At 35.3% G+C, this 16,999-nt stretch overlaps 1 protein-coding gene across 2 annotated transcripts in view; it reads right to left on the reverse strand.

The window, feature by feature from the left end:
* LOC108667413 (homeobox protein abdominal-A homolog) overlaps window positions 1–16,999 on the reverse strand; it is a 43,643-nt gene that overhangs the window by 10,806 nt on the left and 15,838 nt on the right. Inside the window, exons 2-4 of one of the 2 annotated variants that reach the window (XM_018154436.2) lie at window positions 11,515–11,574; window positions 7,945–7,953; window positions 501–548 (exon numbers count right to left, since the gene is read on the reverse strand). In XM_018154436.2, coding sequence (XP_018009925.1) covers window positions 501–548; window positions 7,945–7,953; window positions 11,515–11,574 — 117 coding nt within the window. The remainder of the gene's footprint in view (window positions 1–500; window positions 549–7,944; window positions 7,954–11,514; window positions 11,575–16,999) is intronic. The other variant, XM_047884118.1, reaches the window with a different exon arrangement.

Consider the following 16,999-nt stretch of genomic DNA (forward strand, 5'->3'; position numbering starts at 1 on the left):
ACCCAAAGTGCTTGGGATTTAGTACCGAAAAATTGCAAATTTCTCATATTTTACAGATAGTCATAATAATTTAATCGTTCAAGTTGATCGTTTTCCAAGAACTTTTCGGCTTGCATTTCATCTGAATATTTAGCTACCATTTAGCTTTTTGCGTCAGACCAGCAAATGTTTTCAAACATTTTATACTCGTTACGTTAACTTCGAATCACCGAAATATTCAAATTATTTGATACATGGTTATTTTTACAAATATTCTTGAATTTTATGGGTTTAATTTAAGAAATCAATGAAGGACACGAATTATTTTGGCAGGATGATTTATCAATATTGCTTTATTTGCAAATTTTAATTTGAGGCGCAACGAGGCTAGACATGAAATTCACGCTCATATAGTACAAAAATTTTTTCTAATACAGCAATATGATATTATTCAATAATATAATATTAAATAGCTATATAGTATTAGGCAGTAATATAATATGATTTTATAGAATACTTACTCCAAGGCAGACCGTTCCAATTTGCTGCTAAGCCGCGCCATTGGTTTTCTGAGAAAGGGGGCGAAAATTAATTTATTAAATTACATGAAAAGATAACAAATGTAAGTTCAACGAATAATTCGCTGTAATAATAATGCTATCTAATATTAGAAGTCACGTTACTTATGTTTTCATGCAATCATGCGATATTATATGATAGCTTAAAGTTAGCTAGAATTTTCTGAAATGTAAGGCAAACATTCTAACTATTTTATTTAAGTTGTTGTGCAGTGATGATACATAGCTGGATATTGAAGAAATTTTGAAGTGAATTTAGGTTATTCGGTGAATAAACGGGGACCAAAATTTTGATACCGGTTGGTTTTTATTCACACCGGAGTTATGTTGTGCAGGCAGCTTGATTAATGTTATCTCTCATAAAATTCTAATATACATATAAGTACGATATTGCCTATTAAAATTAGGTTAAAAGACAAAGTTTAGCGTGAGTGCCATACATGATAAAATTATTTTCTGATGTTGAGAAATTGTCAAATTATGTTACTAAATATAGCCTGGAGCAACGACGTTTTATTTGATATTAAATTCAGTTAACACTGATTAACTAAGCCATTATGTTGTATGTATGAACAAGTTACAGAAGGAGATTAACAAGTTAATGAACCTGAAAAGTCATTTTTTATTTAGAAAAAATTATTATGCGATTTCAAAAATGGAAAATATCCACAGTTCAGACACCAAGAAAAACATCTATCGAAAATTGTAAAAATTATTTGTCAATAATAAATAGACTTCATTTGATTTCAAGGAAACCTGTAAACCATTTTAATGATCATTCACTATTCGATTGGATTTACAAATAAAACGAAAAATTATAAATTATCAGGATGAAAATGATAACTTTAATTTGAAATCAATTAACGAGGTGCAAGTAATTAAACACTCGCAAAAATATTAACACACATTTTCTTACTTATTTATACTATTATTTCACGGAATAGGCTTAAGCGCATAATAATGACTCACATCGTATCAATATTCAAGAGCAAATAAAAGAAATCAACAAATTGAACCTGTAAAAATATAACACAAATTTGCAAATTGGAAATTTTGTTCTTTCTTCCCGTATTATTAATCATAACGGGCGAGACAAATGTACAAATGATTTCGAGAGTAAATATTAACTAATACTTAAATTAAATTTTCATAGCTGCAAACTGAAAAATTCCCGTAGCGTTCAAGAATGAGGAAAATAACTGAAAATCTTTTTAGTAAAGCTAAGAAAAAATGTGCGAATTGAGCTGCGCTGCCGCGACGTGCCGCTGAGGTCGGGGGAAGGGTGGGGAGATGGCCTCGAGGGTGGGGGGGGGGGGGGGAGAAGTTGGAAAGGAGCCATGTATTAAATTTCTTGTGTCAGAGCTACCTACCTAACTCTCTTTCTTCTGATATCATGTTGGAAAATTCTGTTAAGAATTGATGGCTTATCTTCATCAAGAAACTGTGGCAGTAAACTAAGTAAATGACCTCATGATTCCTAAGCTAAAACCTTCTGTGTAACTGATTGCATGTGTTATTAATTGAGTTATATTGAATGAATCAAACGTGTAAAGTTTACATTGACACAATTAATGTATGTAGCCACATTAAAAACTTTCAGTTCAGAAGAATTTTTTCAGAAACAGATGTTAGTTTTTTGCAAAACTGAAGTCCAGAAAACTTACAAAAAAACTACGCTAGTGCGCTCTTCCAGCGTTTCTGCGAGCGAACGCTCACATTTCATAATGTAAATAAGTGGAGGAACAAACAGCCTCGGCGATCGCCTAAATCTCATTAGTTTATGTCATCTGGGATGTTGTTTGCTCCCATCGGATGCGCCAGGCAGTATATTGCTCTGAAATACTAATGTAGCCCAGGGGATTCCGCCAACTTTATGGACAAACGCAAAATTGTGTGGATTTGGCATCCTCCATCGCTAGTGATTGAATTCATGGCATCCGACGAAATGAATGGGTGATATGCTTTGAAAATGCATGATAAAGAAGACCGCTGTGCTGGATAGCTCGATTGCATGTGCAGATTTAAAGTTTAGTGGAGATATTTTCCACGAATTTGAGTTGCTTTATGATTTGGAAGTGCCAGACAGCATTCATGACTAAGAGAAACTGAATGGCCCTAAAGACAATATTTTGTGATCCGAATGAGGCACTTCTCGGCTGGCTGGGAATGAACGTTGTTGATTATAGCGCATGAGCCGGAAAATGCGACGAACATTTTATTGTTTGACTGAAAAATTATAGAATTTAGTTCTGTGCTTTGTGGATGCTAAATCTACATTATTCGTCGGGGAGTTTTAGGAGGTAATTTTTATTTTATGAATTGATTATTTTTGTGGATTTTTTTCTCGATTTCAATTCAAAAAGGAAAACTCGGCTATAGAATATCGACCGTAAAAGCTTGTCAGACTGAGCCGAGCTCATCAATAAATTTCGCTCGTTTATCGTAATCTTGTATCAACCTGGGAGGCTCATTAGTAGCATCATCCTGTTGTTTTTAAGGTACCGTCAATGGGCAAGAAATGAGACAAAAAATTCGATCGCCCAGTGCGATTCCGATTTAATTGTGCGATTAGTATCGGGACGGTGACTTCGAAGTAGGCTTACTCATTGCCTGCAAATGGATGAGCGAGAAATTTGAACCAAAAGTATTATAAATTATGTGCAAATTCCACGCTTGAAGTAAAATTTTATTCGCAATCAGAGGAGATTTGTTCAATGCATCTGAAATTAAGTTGAAGATTATTGGGCAGTAAGTTGTGAATGTTTTTACTATTAGCCAGCAATTTATTCGTTGCCGGTTTTAGTTCAGAAATATAGGACAAGATTTGAAAATTATTTGCACAGACCTTGAATATTATTCGCAATTTTGGAAGTGATTTTGAAAGTTTCATAAAAAATTGAAACTTGATGATTGTAATCACATAGATAAGTGCAGCAAGAGTTTCAAATTATCAAGATTTTCGAATTGCATATGATACGTTCAAAGTTTTTGTTGCTTTTGACGCTTTCGACATTTTTCCCCGTCGAATAAATTTTTTGAAACAAAAATTGGGCCCTGAAAATAGTGAACATTGATTTTCAAATTTTGAAATTGCCAAAACGAGAGAAATTTACCGGAAAATATACTTTAATGCGTTTTCGAATGATATAATCGCTTTGTTAAGAATTTTGCTTCTAAAATTGGAGTTTGCTTGAAAGTCGAGGCAACTAGTTCCTCCAACTTACGCTTGCCCAATAAGCGGAATAATTAAATAAATAATAATTATACCAAAATAAGAGTTCAATGAGAACAGAATTAAATGGTTGTGCTCTATATATCTTCCAGGCGTTATATATAAGTCTGCCATCCATCGCACGAGTCTGGGTATAAATTTAAAGACGTTTGGGAGCAACTCAATCGCATATTTCAGAGACGCGTTGCCGTGGCTTCTGAGCCGATAGTCGGTGGAGCGTAGAACATTGCTTCTGTGAGCCTCATTGATTTATTGAAAAGAGATGGAGGGTATTTACGAGTGCCAATAGCCTCGAATGTTGCAGTTTATCGCGCAGCAACACTATATTTAGTGAGCGGGGAGCACAAATGGACAATTTGCAACAAATCTTGGCTCAGTTATCATTACATTAAATTGACACCACTGACAATTGTTTATTTTCTGTAAACTTTTTAAATACAATAATCCAAGGCAGTCAATCTATTCACGTCGTTACTTTAATTGATTGCTTGAATGCCTCCAAAATTATATGATATAAATTCATCAAAACTTATCAGTTTGTCATTCGTACTATATTAAAATGCTCGAGTCCTTGCAAAATTGTATAATATAAATTCATCAGTTTGTCAGAATCGAATATAGTTACGCCATAACAAAACTAGTTTACACCATACTGGGCGTCAAGCAAATAAAAAATTCATAATCTTCAATTAATGAACCCTCATTAAGAGTTACGTTAAGTGGCGATTCATGTGATAACTTATTATGACGACGTTTAGCTCTCATTTAGTGCAACTGAGGTTCGCCATCTATTACTAAAATATTGTGTATTAAGTAGCTTCATCCTTAACCCACTCATCTTACCATAAGTGTAATAAATCTTATAAAAATTTCCCGAGCGTATGTTCCTAACAGGCCATCGATACAAGCTCAATCGCGAGAAATATTCAAGGGCATCCCTAAGAGAGAATAAACAAGCCTCGGAAAAACAGCTTTATAGCCTCGGAAGTTTTAAAAACTAAAGAGGTTACAGAATTAGTCGCTCAACTGATGAGTCGGGAGCCTAGCAATGCATGTCCAGTTTGCATGGCGTGTGCGACGCGTGTGTCACACACGCAAGTTCACAGTGAGGCGTGCAGATTTTTGGCAAGCCAGACTCTGAATGTGCCGCTCGGTGCGATCGATGCAGAACGACTGTAAGCGACCGCAACCGAGCCGAGCAAGGCAAGCTTTTGGCTGGACTACTGCGATCAATGCATGGTATGTAGGCAGGCCATCACGGCTGCTAACCTTAATGAAAATAGAAGTATGATCACAGCCGTCTAACCCTCGGCCACTGAAAGAGCACTGTTAGCCCATACTAGTTTTTTTGGAAGGGGAGGCTAGTGTCGGCTCAGCTTACCCTGGAATAGCTCCAGTTGCCGCACTCACTGAAGACAGCGCGTTGCGCATGTCCACAACCTCTCTAACGACTTCCTAACTCGCAATATGCCCAACCAAATCACAGAGAACGACACGTCAGTTTCAATGATTTACGCGAATATTTGCTCTATCCCTGTGCTGTTATGGAACATTTTCTGTGAAAGCTGTGGGGACTAGCAGGGTTAATTTGAACGCATAATGGTGTAATTAAAGCAATCTTTGGGAATCTGGATATTGCATTTCACTTATGATACATGAACTTAAAGAGACATAATATAAGCTCCCCAATTAAGGATTTATTATCATGAATGTATTGTAAATGCATAAGAATTCACATGCCAACAAAACGAACATTAAGTAATTAATTTCATAATGTCAATTTAATTGCAAATTTTGGTTTAAAAATGAAAAGATTTTAGACTTTGATTGCATCGTAACATAATGATGACCTCATAAATTTTCATTTCTAATGGCGCTCAGTATATTTATATGGAAGCCATCGACGCACATCAACAACCAGAATTCGGAAATGTAAAACTTTTTGTCTTTCACCTCAATGACAGTAAATCAGAGGAGTCGTCATCGGCCTCAGAGCGGCTAAATTTCCCTAGCTTCCGATCTTCAGGCTTCCTCGCTTCCTGCGATAGACACATTTTCTGCTAATAAACCTGGTCTCTATCTCTCTCTGAAAAGCCAGATATCTTGCCGGCCATATAGCACAAGCATTCTTTATGGAGTCTCTACGTTACCCTCGGCCCATTAGCTCCCGACCAAAATATATTTACAGTCTTTGCCCTCTTCACAAGATCCTAGCGTTTGTTGACTTTCTCATATTAATTCACCGGTAACATACGAGGCGTAGAAGGTGTTTTATGGGTCATGCACAAGTCACGTAGATTTTCAATTACATAAGTGAATATGAAATTAGGTTTTTCATTTATTTCACATACTCGCAGGTATTTACGTTAAACTGGAATTTTAGAGTCTATAGAAATTTTGTACGTTTCTCGGACTACGGTGCACATTTTTGCACCCCATCCTGTATTTTTCTGGGTCTCAATGGAGGCTGGTCGTCTCGGAAGCTACCGACAGAACATATTGCTGGGAAGTAAACACAAATTCCCTGGGTCACGATTTATAAAGCTGCTTTTCCGAGGCTTGTTTATTCTCTCTTAGTGATGCCCTTAAATATTTCTCGCGATTGAGCTTGTATTGATGGCCTGTTAGGAACATACGCTCGGGAAATTTATGTGATGTTACGGATCTAGTAACTCAGCCGGCAGGTCTATGCTATAATCGGCTGTGCAGTTACTTTAGTATAGCCTACGAAAGGATTTAATTTCTTTTAAGTGCTCAGTATGTATTTATGTATGAGTTTAATTTCCAAGTCAAACTAAATGCAACGCAAGCGTAAATATCATATTACAAATTAATTTACACAAACATTATATTCATAAGAAGAATACTCGTATTATTTTACGGTTTGATACCGTTGTAAGCGCAATTTAAGGTCAAATCCAGACAGTTTATATCGTGTTGAGGCACCGACGAAAATACTTAGACTAGCGTTTTAACGATTAAGTAATTATACGTTTGAGGTTCATTGTGGAGGAATTTATGTGGGCATTATGCTTCGTCTTGGCTAGGTACTTACAGCTTTGTGCAAGTTCAGGAGTAAAGAAATAACGACTCAGTAGCGACTCGACGATCCATGAACAATGTTTAAATAAACCTAGACGCGATGAGGCCTTTATGGCCTTTAAACCAGTGGCCAATTGCGGCCCTATGGCGACAAGAAGCGTCGATTGATAGAAGTTGTCTCTGAAAAACCTGTTCGCTGAGCCTCGTTGAAATATTTAGCCGCGCTTAGACACGTTCTTACTGAAGCAATCTGCCATTTAGTTGACATGAAATACTTCTGTAATGGTTTCTTGGCCAGTCATGAGCCATTATCACCGCGGCCGAGCTCCGTACACTCGCATAATAGAATAAAAATTCGCAATATTCTCCATAATGATTTGTAGCTTCTCTAAAATAAATAAAAGCGAGTGCGAGACATAAATACGCATTGCCGTAATAATCATGATAACGATGATAACGTTATAAATATTCCATTATGTACGCATTAAAACAATTTAATAGGTCACTTGTGAATGAAGATTAACAAATTTATGTTGGTAATAAATTTCAGTTATACCCAAACGTGAGGGAATGGTGTTACTTACGTATCGTGTGCCTGTCGTATTGGAGATAATTTAGTTTAGAATTACAATAATCAGTCTTTAATAATTTCCGGGTGATTATTTGACATTCACCTAACCTTGTTTCATACACTTGAATTACCTTCATATACTGTCACTACGCTAAAATTATAGATACACCAAGAGTTATCACTATGAATTAATAAGACTTAAATTATCGCCTGAAACAAATAATAGATAGTTAATGGTTGAGCATTCAATACCTCATGCAACCTTTTAATTCATGGTACAATTGTGACAAGAGACAACTTATACTATGGGGTCATATTTTGAAACTTCAAGGTTCATTAAATTTTACAAATTTAATTGGAACCTTCAAGACAGTTTAAAATCAGTTTTTTGTCAGTCAAATAGACATATAAGAAAATGGAAAATTAAATTAATTCTAACTACATATCTGGTTAGACTTGCTGCTAATGGAGGTCCCATGCAGCTCCGCTTAGCTTTGCGACTACTGAAGAGAAAGGTCCGTCAGGATACTGAATGCACTTACCTATGGCACCTGGAAAGAGAAAGAAACAACACTGTAATGTTGTTATCAGTTAAGAAGAGTTCATACCAGAATTGGGCAAAGAAAATGGGCTAAAGCAAACTTCCAACTCCATTGATGGGTCTCAAGAATGCTAGTTTTCTTCACGAACTGATCAAATGGAAATTTTTCAAAATTCATTATGTCTTACACAAGGAATTCTAGGTATTCTGACAATTATCTGGCAAATCAGCAAGGTTCTAATTATATAATTCATTAAACACGATATGATAAAGCCTAGTAAAAGAAGGTAACGGAACTTACTGGAATAGGAAAAATAGTGAGATGCACGAAAAAACCGATTGAAAAAAATGTGTTTATTGTGTTAACAAGGTCAGTGACAACAATCCGAAAAGATGTGTTTTGAAGGAAGTATAATGCGTCTAAATAACTTGAAATGAATAAGTGAATTAAGATTCCATCAAAGCTATCTTTAATGAAAAATAAATAAATAATATTTTGTAATCTTCTCTAGCTGAACTAAACCTCGTTGTATGCATATCGTAAATTGTTGAACACCCTAATATATTCATCTTTGCAAAGGTTTGATCACAGCTAAGATATCGCAGCTAAGATAGCATCATTTAACGCCACAATATTCAAAACCAACATTAAAAGTTCTCATTCGTTGAGTTTTTAGATTAATTGAGGTCTGGGAATGTGCCCTCGTAAGTTAAATTAGTTGTGGCCATGAGAACAATGCCTGAGCGAGCGAATTATCATGTCGGCATACGTTCAATTGGTCACGGATTAGTGCCGCTCTTCACTGCAGCTGTCGTGATGCATGATTGACGGTGTATCAATTATTCTGTCTGCATACATTTAATTGGTCACGGATTTGCGACGCTCTTAATTGCAGCTAGAGCGATACATGATTGTTTGAAGCGATCTCATGCAGACTTAAGAATGGGCAAGTCACTCCAGTAAGTCGTCTATAAGATAATATCCCGAATGAGAGCAGATTTGCTGAATTCCTCGTTTTTTTTTAATGCATTTGATTAATAATTACATGTCTAACTTTCATAGCTGGCTATACACGTGGCACTTCATTTGCGTAAAAATTACCTCTAATTTGAGTAATCATTGAGCTAATGATATTGATTATCATTTATATAAATAATTATAATAATGATCTGATATTATTTCTCTGTTAAAATGAGACTATATAAATTTTATTCAATGAAGGCAAAGGTAAAGGATTACGAAAACATATACTTGAGCTTTGTCACGTCTTGATTTTTTTCATAATGAACGAGAAAAATGCTATACTGTATGCTGTATACAATCAAAACCACAATTAAAATCTAATTCCATAATTCAAATTCCTGACTCGAACAAAATCAAATATCCATTGTCTATTTATTTAGAAAATAGTTGAACAAGGGTTCTTTGAATATGAAAGAGCTTTCCCTACTTTACCTCACGAAAAGCCGACAAGTTAACAAGCTTCGATACAGCGTCGAGTGCAAAAGACCCTTCTTAAAAAGCCCTATCGATAACGAAAGGCAAATTTCCTGTTCAACGTTTCCATGTATTAGCCTTATCGAATTTTAAGAAACTTTAACACAGAAATTCAATGAAAAAAATTGGTATACTTATAATGAAAAAACTAAGGTTCCCAAAAATAGTTCGTTTAACTTGAGCACATAAATGAGGAAATCTCGTAAGCTGTTCACCGTTTCTCAACTTGGTTTCAAGAGCTCTGAGGCATAGATAGGAATCTTTCCCTAGTTGTACTTGGGAAGGGCTATCTCGATCCATTCCCCTGCCTTGTTCATATCGTGGTAGCATTTTAAAAGGGTTCTGATATTTAGGGAACGCTACCAAGCAAACATTTTGTTATCGAACTCTTCACCTGGTCGCGTCTGAGGCCGTCAAACGGGGCTGAGCGCAAGTTAACAATGCGAACGTGTTAAATGAGCCGTCCAAGTATTTAGACGGGAGCCTTCAAACGACCTAGAGCTGTTGACCGATGGATGTACCTTCATTCTTTAGCTTCACAAAATAAGAGCAAATAAATTTGGCCGTGTGTAGGATGGGTTACATGCACTCTAAAATTAATGGCGTGAATGGGTAAGGCGTTAGCACGTAAAAATGAAAGGACAAATTTTTAGTGTAATTTAACCGTTAACATTTAAGGGGGGAAAACACCATTTGCATTTATTTCTCATTATGCACAACAGATTTATTTCCCATGTTGTATACACAAGGTTTTAAAACGGTGCTTTATCACACAATCGTCGGGAGCAGTATTTAGGATTTCGGACATGTTTTTGTTAGATTGCGAAACAAGATGGATGTTTTGGAATGCGTTCGGACAAAGACTTTACTTTCTTCGGGAGGATAAATTGTGGTGCGAGGGATCTTTGTTTGGCTGCTAAGCTCGACAACAGAGGGCGCATTGCTCTCTAAAGAGTTCATGCATGTTTGTTATCACTTGAAAGTGACCTCTTGAGACGCTGCTTTCCCTTCTCATCTCAAAGGCTCAGTTTCACTGAAACCATGATTTTGTTCGTGATAAACTGGCATGAGCGTTATTGTTACCACGCTAAACATGACAAACAAGCTACAATTTTAATCTGTGACGTCTTTTTATTTGAAATTATTCGTATAAATTTGAAACCGAATTTTTGAGAGCAACACTTTGATGGGATTAGATTATTAAATTAACTCTGAGCCTTTCAACCATTTATAATAACTGAATCTGAATGGAATATCGTCAGGTTTGTATCAATTAAATGGAGATATCTTAATCTGAAAGATGAGTTGATGTTATTGAATTAATCATTTTAGTCCTATTAATTAATCAAATAAATCTTTTTATTTGCACCACAAGACCGTATACAAACATCCAGTGGAATAAGAATAAAATGAAGGTCTGAACGATCGCTAAAGAATAATAAAGCACAGTCAATGGAAATTTTTATAAGGCATTAGAAGCTCACTTATGATTGATGGTTAATTGATCGGCAATTACCACGAATGAAGAGCAAATGAAAATCAAATGAATATCGAAAGAAGAATGTCGATTTAATATCAAACGTGCTACGTGTATACTGTACATTCAATCTCGGTATAGATGTGAAACAAAAAATATAATGATATTCCGAAGAAAGTTCGGAATATCATTCAATAAATGAAGTTCAAAAATGATGATGTTTTAAAAACGTATGAGCGTTTAAATAGTTCAGAATTTGGAATGAGCAATTTGTTTTACTCAAGGAAAAATGTTAGTGTTTTGAACAGGAAACTGCGTAAAATAAACGTAAAAATTATTGGATGAATGGTAAGAAAAATAAGAAAAATAATTAAATGCATGCAAAAAGTTCATGAAGATTTTCAAAAGGAAAATAATGCAAAGCATTGAATTTAAGCTTATTAAGATGATTATAATGTATTTTAAAGTATTGTACCGATTATTGTGCAGCATCAAGAAGGTGATCGTGAATATTCTAAGACATGATGTTAAATTAATAGAATGTGCTACAAATGAACCATGAAAATAATTAAGCCTGAAAACACGTATTTACTTACCAAGGAATGACATTCCTCGGCCATTTTGTGACAGGGACAATTGCTGCAGTCCAGAGCAGTCTGAAAAATGAAAACTCATTTCAGTGGCTCAGCTTTAACGTAACAATTTATATTCAAATTCTTCGTAAAGTCAGTGCAGTATGATATTCCTAAGTTCAAGTACTAAATTGGTGAAGTTATAGTGTTCTAATTTACTCCTCGATCCCAGTATAACGATCATGTCCACATTTACTATGCAATTGAGAACATGATTTTTGAACATGAGAACATGAGAAAATGATTTTTTTATAATGACCATTCTACACAGCACCCAAGTCTCACATGCAGTTGCTCCCCAGTCATTAATTCTTGTGGAAAATTTAGACCTATCGATTCGATCCAAAATTGCAACCTTGAGATTTGAGTATGAGATTAAGTAACTAATGATGTTAACTTGTTAACTGAACACTATATTCCTAATGGCATTATATTTCAATATTTTAGGTTAGTTTTGTGCATGAAATTATTTATTTCTCTGCAAACATTCGTTCAGTCCTACATAAAATGAGTAAATTTTCCTTGATTTTGAACACATGAAAAATCAATATCAGCTGTACGCAGCTGTGTCCGCTTGGTTCGAAACAACCAACGTCAACGTGCAGGTACAATTTTTTGAATAACTTAAATATGAAACTTCAGTTCTTGAAATATTCACCATTCATATATTTATAAAAATTGACGTGTGACAAATTATTTATTTATATTTATATTTATAAATATTGACGTGTGACAAATTCTCAACCTTGTTTGTGATTGCGGATTTTGGAAAACCGCATTCCTACAGGTCAAATAAATGCGACCGGTGTTACGACCTATAAATTGAAAATTATCTATAAGGCATTACATAATGACAAAAAAGTAATATAACACGCAACGAAGATGAGAGCGATAAGGGACTGCCACATCGTAAAGAGAGATTTTTTTGGCCTTAACATTAATTTTGTAATTTAATCAATTACGATTTGAGGTGGAGAGGGTTGATTTTAGATGATACCTGAATTCAAACGATATTTTATTCATTTAAATTACGCCATATCTGTTAAGCGCAGCCTTCGATATGAATTTTGCATTCACCGCATTTCCACATCAGAGTTCTCCCTCAATCCAGATCAACAGAAAATTCGCGAGAGGCCTGCGTTGCTAATGGAGAACCCAAGCATACTGCAGTTTTCTGCTAGAAAATGTGCCGTGCCTTTCGCTCAAAAACGTTGTTCAGTGCAGTCATTTTTATCATAAAAAGATGCCAATTTGTTTGTTACCACTGACATCGGAATCCATTCCAATGACAACAAATGGTAAAAAATTTAAGACCGAAATAAGTCAAGCTTTTTGTCTAATGATCACCACATTTTTGTTGCATTTCGCCCGTTGGCGGCACCGTTATAAACCATAAGCAATCGACCAAATAAATTCCATGGATGAATGAGGGGGAAAGGACCTCGGGATATTGCATTCAATCGCGCGAAGACAGCATCGTCCTCCTTTTCTTGCCTTGCAGCAATGTAAAGATATTCTTTTACCGGCTTCTTTGTATTGTAAAGTATATTGAAGAACCCGAGAACGAGCCACGCTAACGATTTGTTATCTGTCCTAAAAGAATCTGGGGGACTTTTCTGTGGTAAAATTTGGAGAAATATACGTTCTCCTGATTTCAAGATATAAAGAAGCACGTGTCTCTTCAATAATTTTTTACTTCTTCTATATTATTGTTAAAAAACTTTAAAAAAATTAACTGCAAATAATGACACAAACCTTGGAATGAGAATAAAATGACAATTTGATGAATGAATCATTAGTTATAATTGTGCTTTTGAGAAAATCTTCAAGTTGTGACATCATTCTTCTTCCAGTTTAAAAAAGTGAAACACTAGCTAGCAAATTTTATTCTACGGTATTTTCTGCTGAGCTGTATTTCCAAAGTGAACTCGTTAAGTCCAAAACAAAGCTCATGCTAATGTCACGGCTAAAAAGTTCTTGAAAGTACGACTTGAAAGGCTTCCAGATCCAACATTATCACCATAGAATAAACCGTAGCCAACGTCATCCCGACCAGAGAAATGCTGCGATCCTAGTATCCATTAGTTTATGGAGAGAATGTTCATTTCTGGTTGGTATCTCGGAAACATCAGTGTCTGCCATTAGGAGAATTGCCAAAAAATCGGCCCGCTTTCGCTGATATATATTGCAGTAACGTACAAAGTTTGTCGCCGAGCTCGGAGCTGACATAGCGTTTCTCAGAGATGCTTCTTTATGGTATCTTCTAGCAACGCCTTCTATATTTCGCTTATTACTTCCGAGAATGTCTGTGTTCTCTTAATATTACTATGTAATTTTCCTAAATGTTTGAAATATTTTAAAATTTAATTTCAGTGACATGGTTTAGCACTAATAGGAGTCGGATAAAGGTGTGGATTTGTGATTAGCAAGAGATGAAAGGTTTTTGGAATGTTTGAATATATTTACCAACTTATGCGATGCGAGAGCAACATTCGAAGCCATTATTTTTCTTCCTTAAAATTTAAAACTAAAGCAAAATTGGTTTTTTACGATTAAAGTAATCTCCTCATATTGAGGAGAGTATTGAAGGAATACATGAAATCAACATTTTCAGATACTGATTCTTTATGGTCGGATTTTTTTTACTTCATTTTAACTGTAGCACTTATAACGAGAAAAGTAAGCGAACCCAAGAAGCCTCATTAAGGCATTCCTTCAGTACTTGAAGGCTGATCGAAATCAAGGAACTGTGTTGCTGAGGCATGGGCTGTGCAGGATGTAGGTCCTATATCTACGACGTCCGCTGAACACTTCAAGCTCAGAACTCATGGACTTTGCAACGGAAGACGCCGAGTCCGGCCACAGATTCTACCCAACAACTTGGAAAGGACTCTTTGAAAAATTCTTTCCCTACTCAAAAAGTATACGAGGTGCTCGTATGCTGCGTTTTTCTTCTATTTGGAGACAAGTGAGGAAGTGAGTGTAATATTAATTTTCTCCCGCGACTGCTGCTGCAGCGCTAGCGAATGAGCTTTGCTTCATGTAGTGTTGATGGCCATTTTAGGGAGAGATTTGAATTATTCCTGAGCGGTTTTCTGATTAACTCTCCAATGAGAGCTGGTGTTAATTAGCAACGCTTTAATTAATTATTATAGAAAGTATTGTGAATTTAATAGGGTGAGCTTCCTAATTAAATGTCGCAAAGATGGGGTTACGGTGAATTTTTTGCATAAAACGTACGTCACTTCTGAAAAATTGAACATATACTTTGGACTCAAGTGCATGGGATTTGTATTCTGGAACGCTATTTTTAATTGGATTTTCATTTTAATTACAATCAATCAAAAAGTTTGAAGTGAGTGGTTTGGTTTGGGTGGACACAATTTTTTGTTTTCTGAATGACAGTTACTTTTATATTTAAAAATAAATTGTTTATCATTCACAGAATTGGGACAGAGAATTGTATATCATTCGGAGAATTTGATTGAATTATCATTCGCGCTAACAAACTTAAAAACCACTGTGATTCTTAAACATTTGATGATTGAGCATTAGAGATAATATATCAGACGGTTTATAAATAACTCAATGCATTCGTTCGAGATACTTCCCAGAAGACTCAAAGTCGCTAATTTTATCTAATATTTCATTAATTTTCCTTAACTGTGAGCCCAAATCCTGGACTAAGTGGGTTCGAAAAGGGGAAACGAGGGAACAGCCTCATGCTCCTCCTCGTATATAAGGGGTTGCCAGCAAAGGGCATCCGGGGAGAGGGGGAGGAAACATGAGAGGGAGGGCAAAAATACTTGCCACCGAGCTGTTTTGACCATTATACCAGTTGCCGTAAATTTTGATAACGAGAATTTATTTTTATCGCTATCGTAAGGAGCAAAAACAAATTTCCGAAACTTGGACTAGACTTGAAAAGTGCACCATTGCAGTTGTAGAAAAGTTTTCTTTAAAATGGGCATAACTGGGAAAGTTTTGTGGAGTGCTAAGCACCATTGCAGATTTCTAGGTCCGAGTTGCTTCTCTTTATACGAGTTTTTAGCTCTCAGAAAGCAATTCTAAGCGTGTGCTGTGGGAGCTTCATTTTATTATTTGGTTTTAATTATACTCACATATGGATGACTATGTAAAAAGCCCATATCAGGGGTACAATTAATAAGCGCAAATAAATGATAAAGTAATGGAGTTAAATAATTTTTGGAATTTACATGAAAAATCTACCCGATTCAAAATCGTGGCTGGAGCTCTGTAACGAATCCATGGTATAAAATTTATGGTTATGGAGTTCAGGAAGAATGAGAAAATATTGACGCAGCATTAGACTTTAAAATTATACATTTCTCTGTACATGCAGAACGGCTGAAAAATAATATGTAAGCCTGTCATACTAGAACCATCCCAAGAATTTATAACTATTAACGTCAAACCAGCAGTATCATAAAAGCTCGCATCTTTCAACCGACGAAATCGATGATCAGAAATTTTATAAAAAATCCAAATATGGAAATTTTATTTCTACATGAAATTAAAATTTCAAAAATAAACTAAAACACAGCGTAATATATCTTCTAAAGTCAGCCAGGAATATATCATCAAAAATATCTTGCGAAATATAAATACTTCTGGTACTTACTACTATTTTTGGCGAGCCTTCAAATTTCAAGAACATGGCGCCGTACAATTTAATTCACAAGCACTTATCGTACAGAAATTTTGCCCATTAATACTAGGGTAGCCGGAAAAATTTACGAGCTCCTCGCTGTTTGTCTGAAAACTTTAAGCGTAGCTCAAAACTTTTTCGCTCGGGCGAATGTGCCATCTGATGCTCGTGGTCTGAACACGAAAACTGTTCTAGTAAATTTTCCAGTCATATTGCATCTCAGTAAATTTTTGATAAGATTAGCAATTCCAACTGAAAAGCGGAAAATTAAAGTGTTTAACTCTTTCTGTGATGGAAGGTTATGACATTCAAGAAGAAAATTATTTTATCACTACAAATGTGTTGTTCTTTTCAATGTTAATCTTCTTCCGAACATTTCATCGTTTATTAAAGTTGGCGGGGTGAAAGCTGAATTTCAATAGATATATTCAAATACTTTACTTCTCTGTAAATTGGCCTAAAAGTTGAAATTCTTATAAAGCTTACTATAAGGAAAACACGAGTCCGGAAATGTCCTCAGTTCGAAACTCAAAAAAAGTTTCTACTCATTTCAGGCAAATAAACTAATAAATTGCATCGAACAGCTATTCATTCATAGTATTTTTTTAATAAGAATTAAGATCACTTGATTGCTGAAATTTTAAACAAAGGAAAAGCCCCAAAAATTCATAATTTCTGATCTTGCAAAATTTGTTCATTATTTTAGAAATCAAAATTTTCAATAAAAATTATCAAAAATTCAGAAGTGCTATGCTGTGTAGAGAATCCTCGTAAGGGAAG

The sequence above is a fragment of the Hyalella azteca genome, unplaced genomic scaffold (genome assembly GCF_000764305.2).
Source record: "Hyalella azteca isolate HAZT.00-mixed unplaced genomic scaffold, Hazt_2.0.2 contig14656, whole genome shotgun sequence".
Classification (NCBI taxonomy): Eukaryota; Metazoa; Arthropoda; class Malacostraca; order Amphipoda; family Hyalellidae; genus Hyalella; species Hyalella azteca.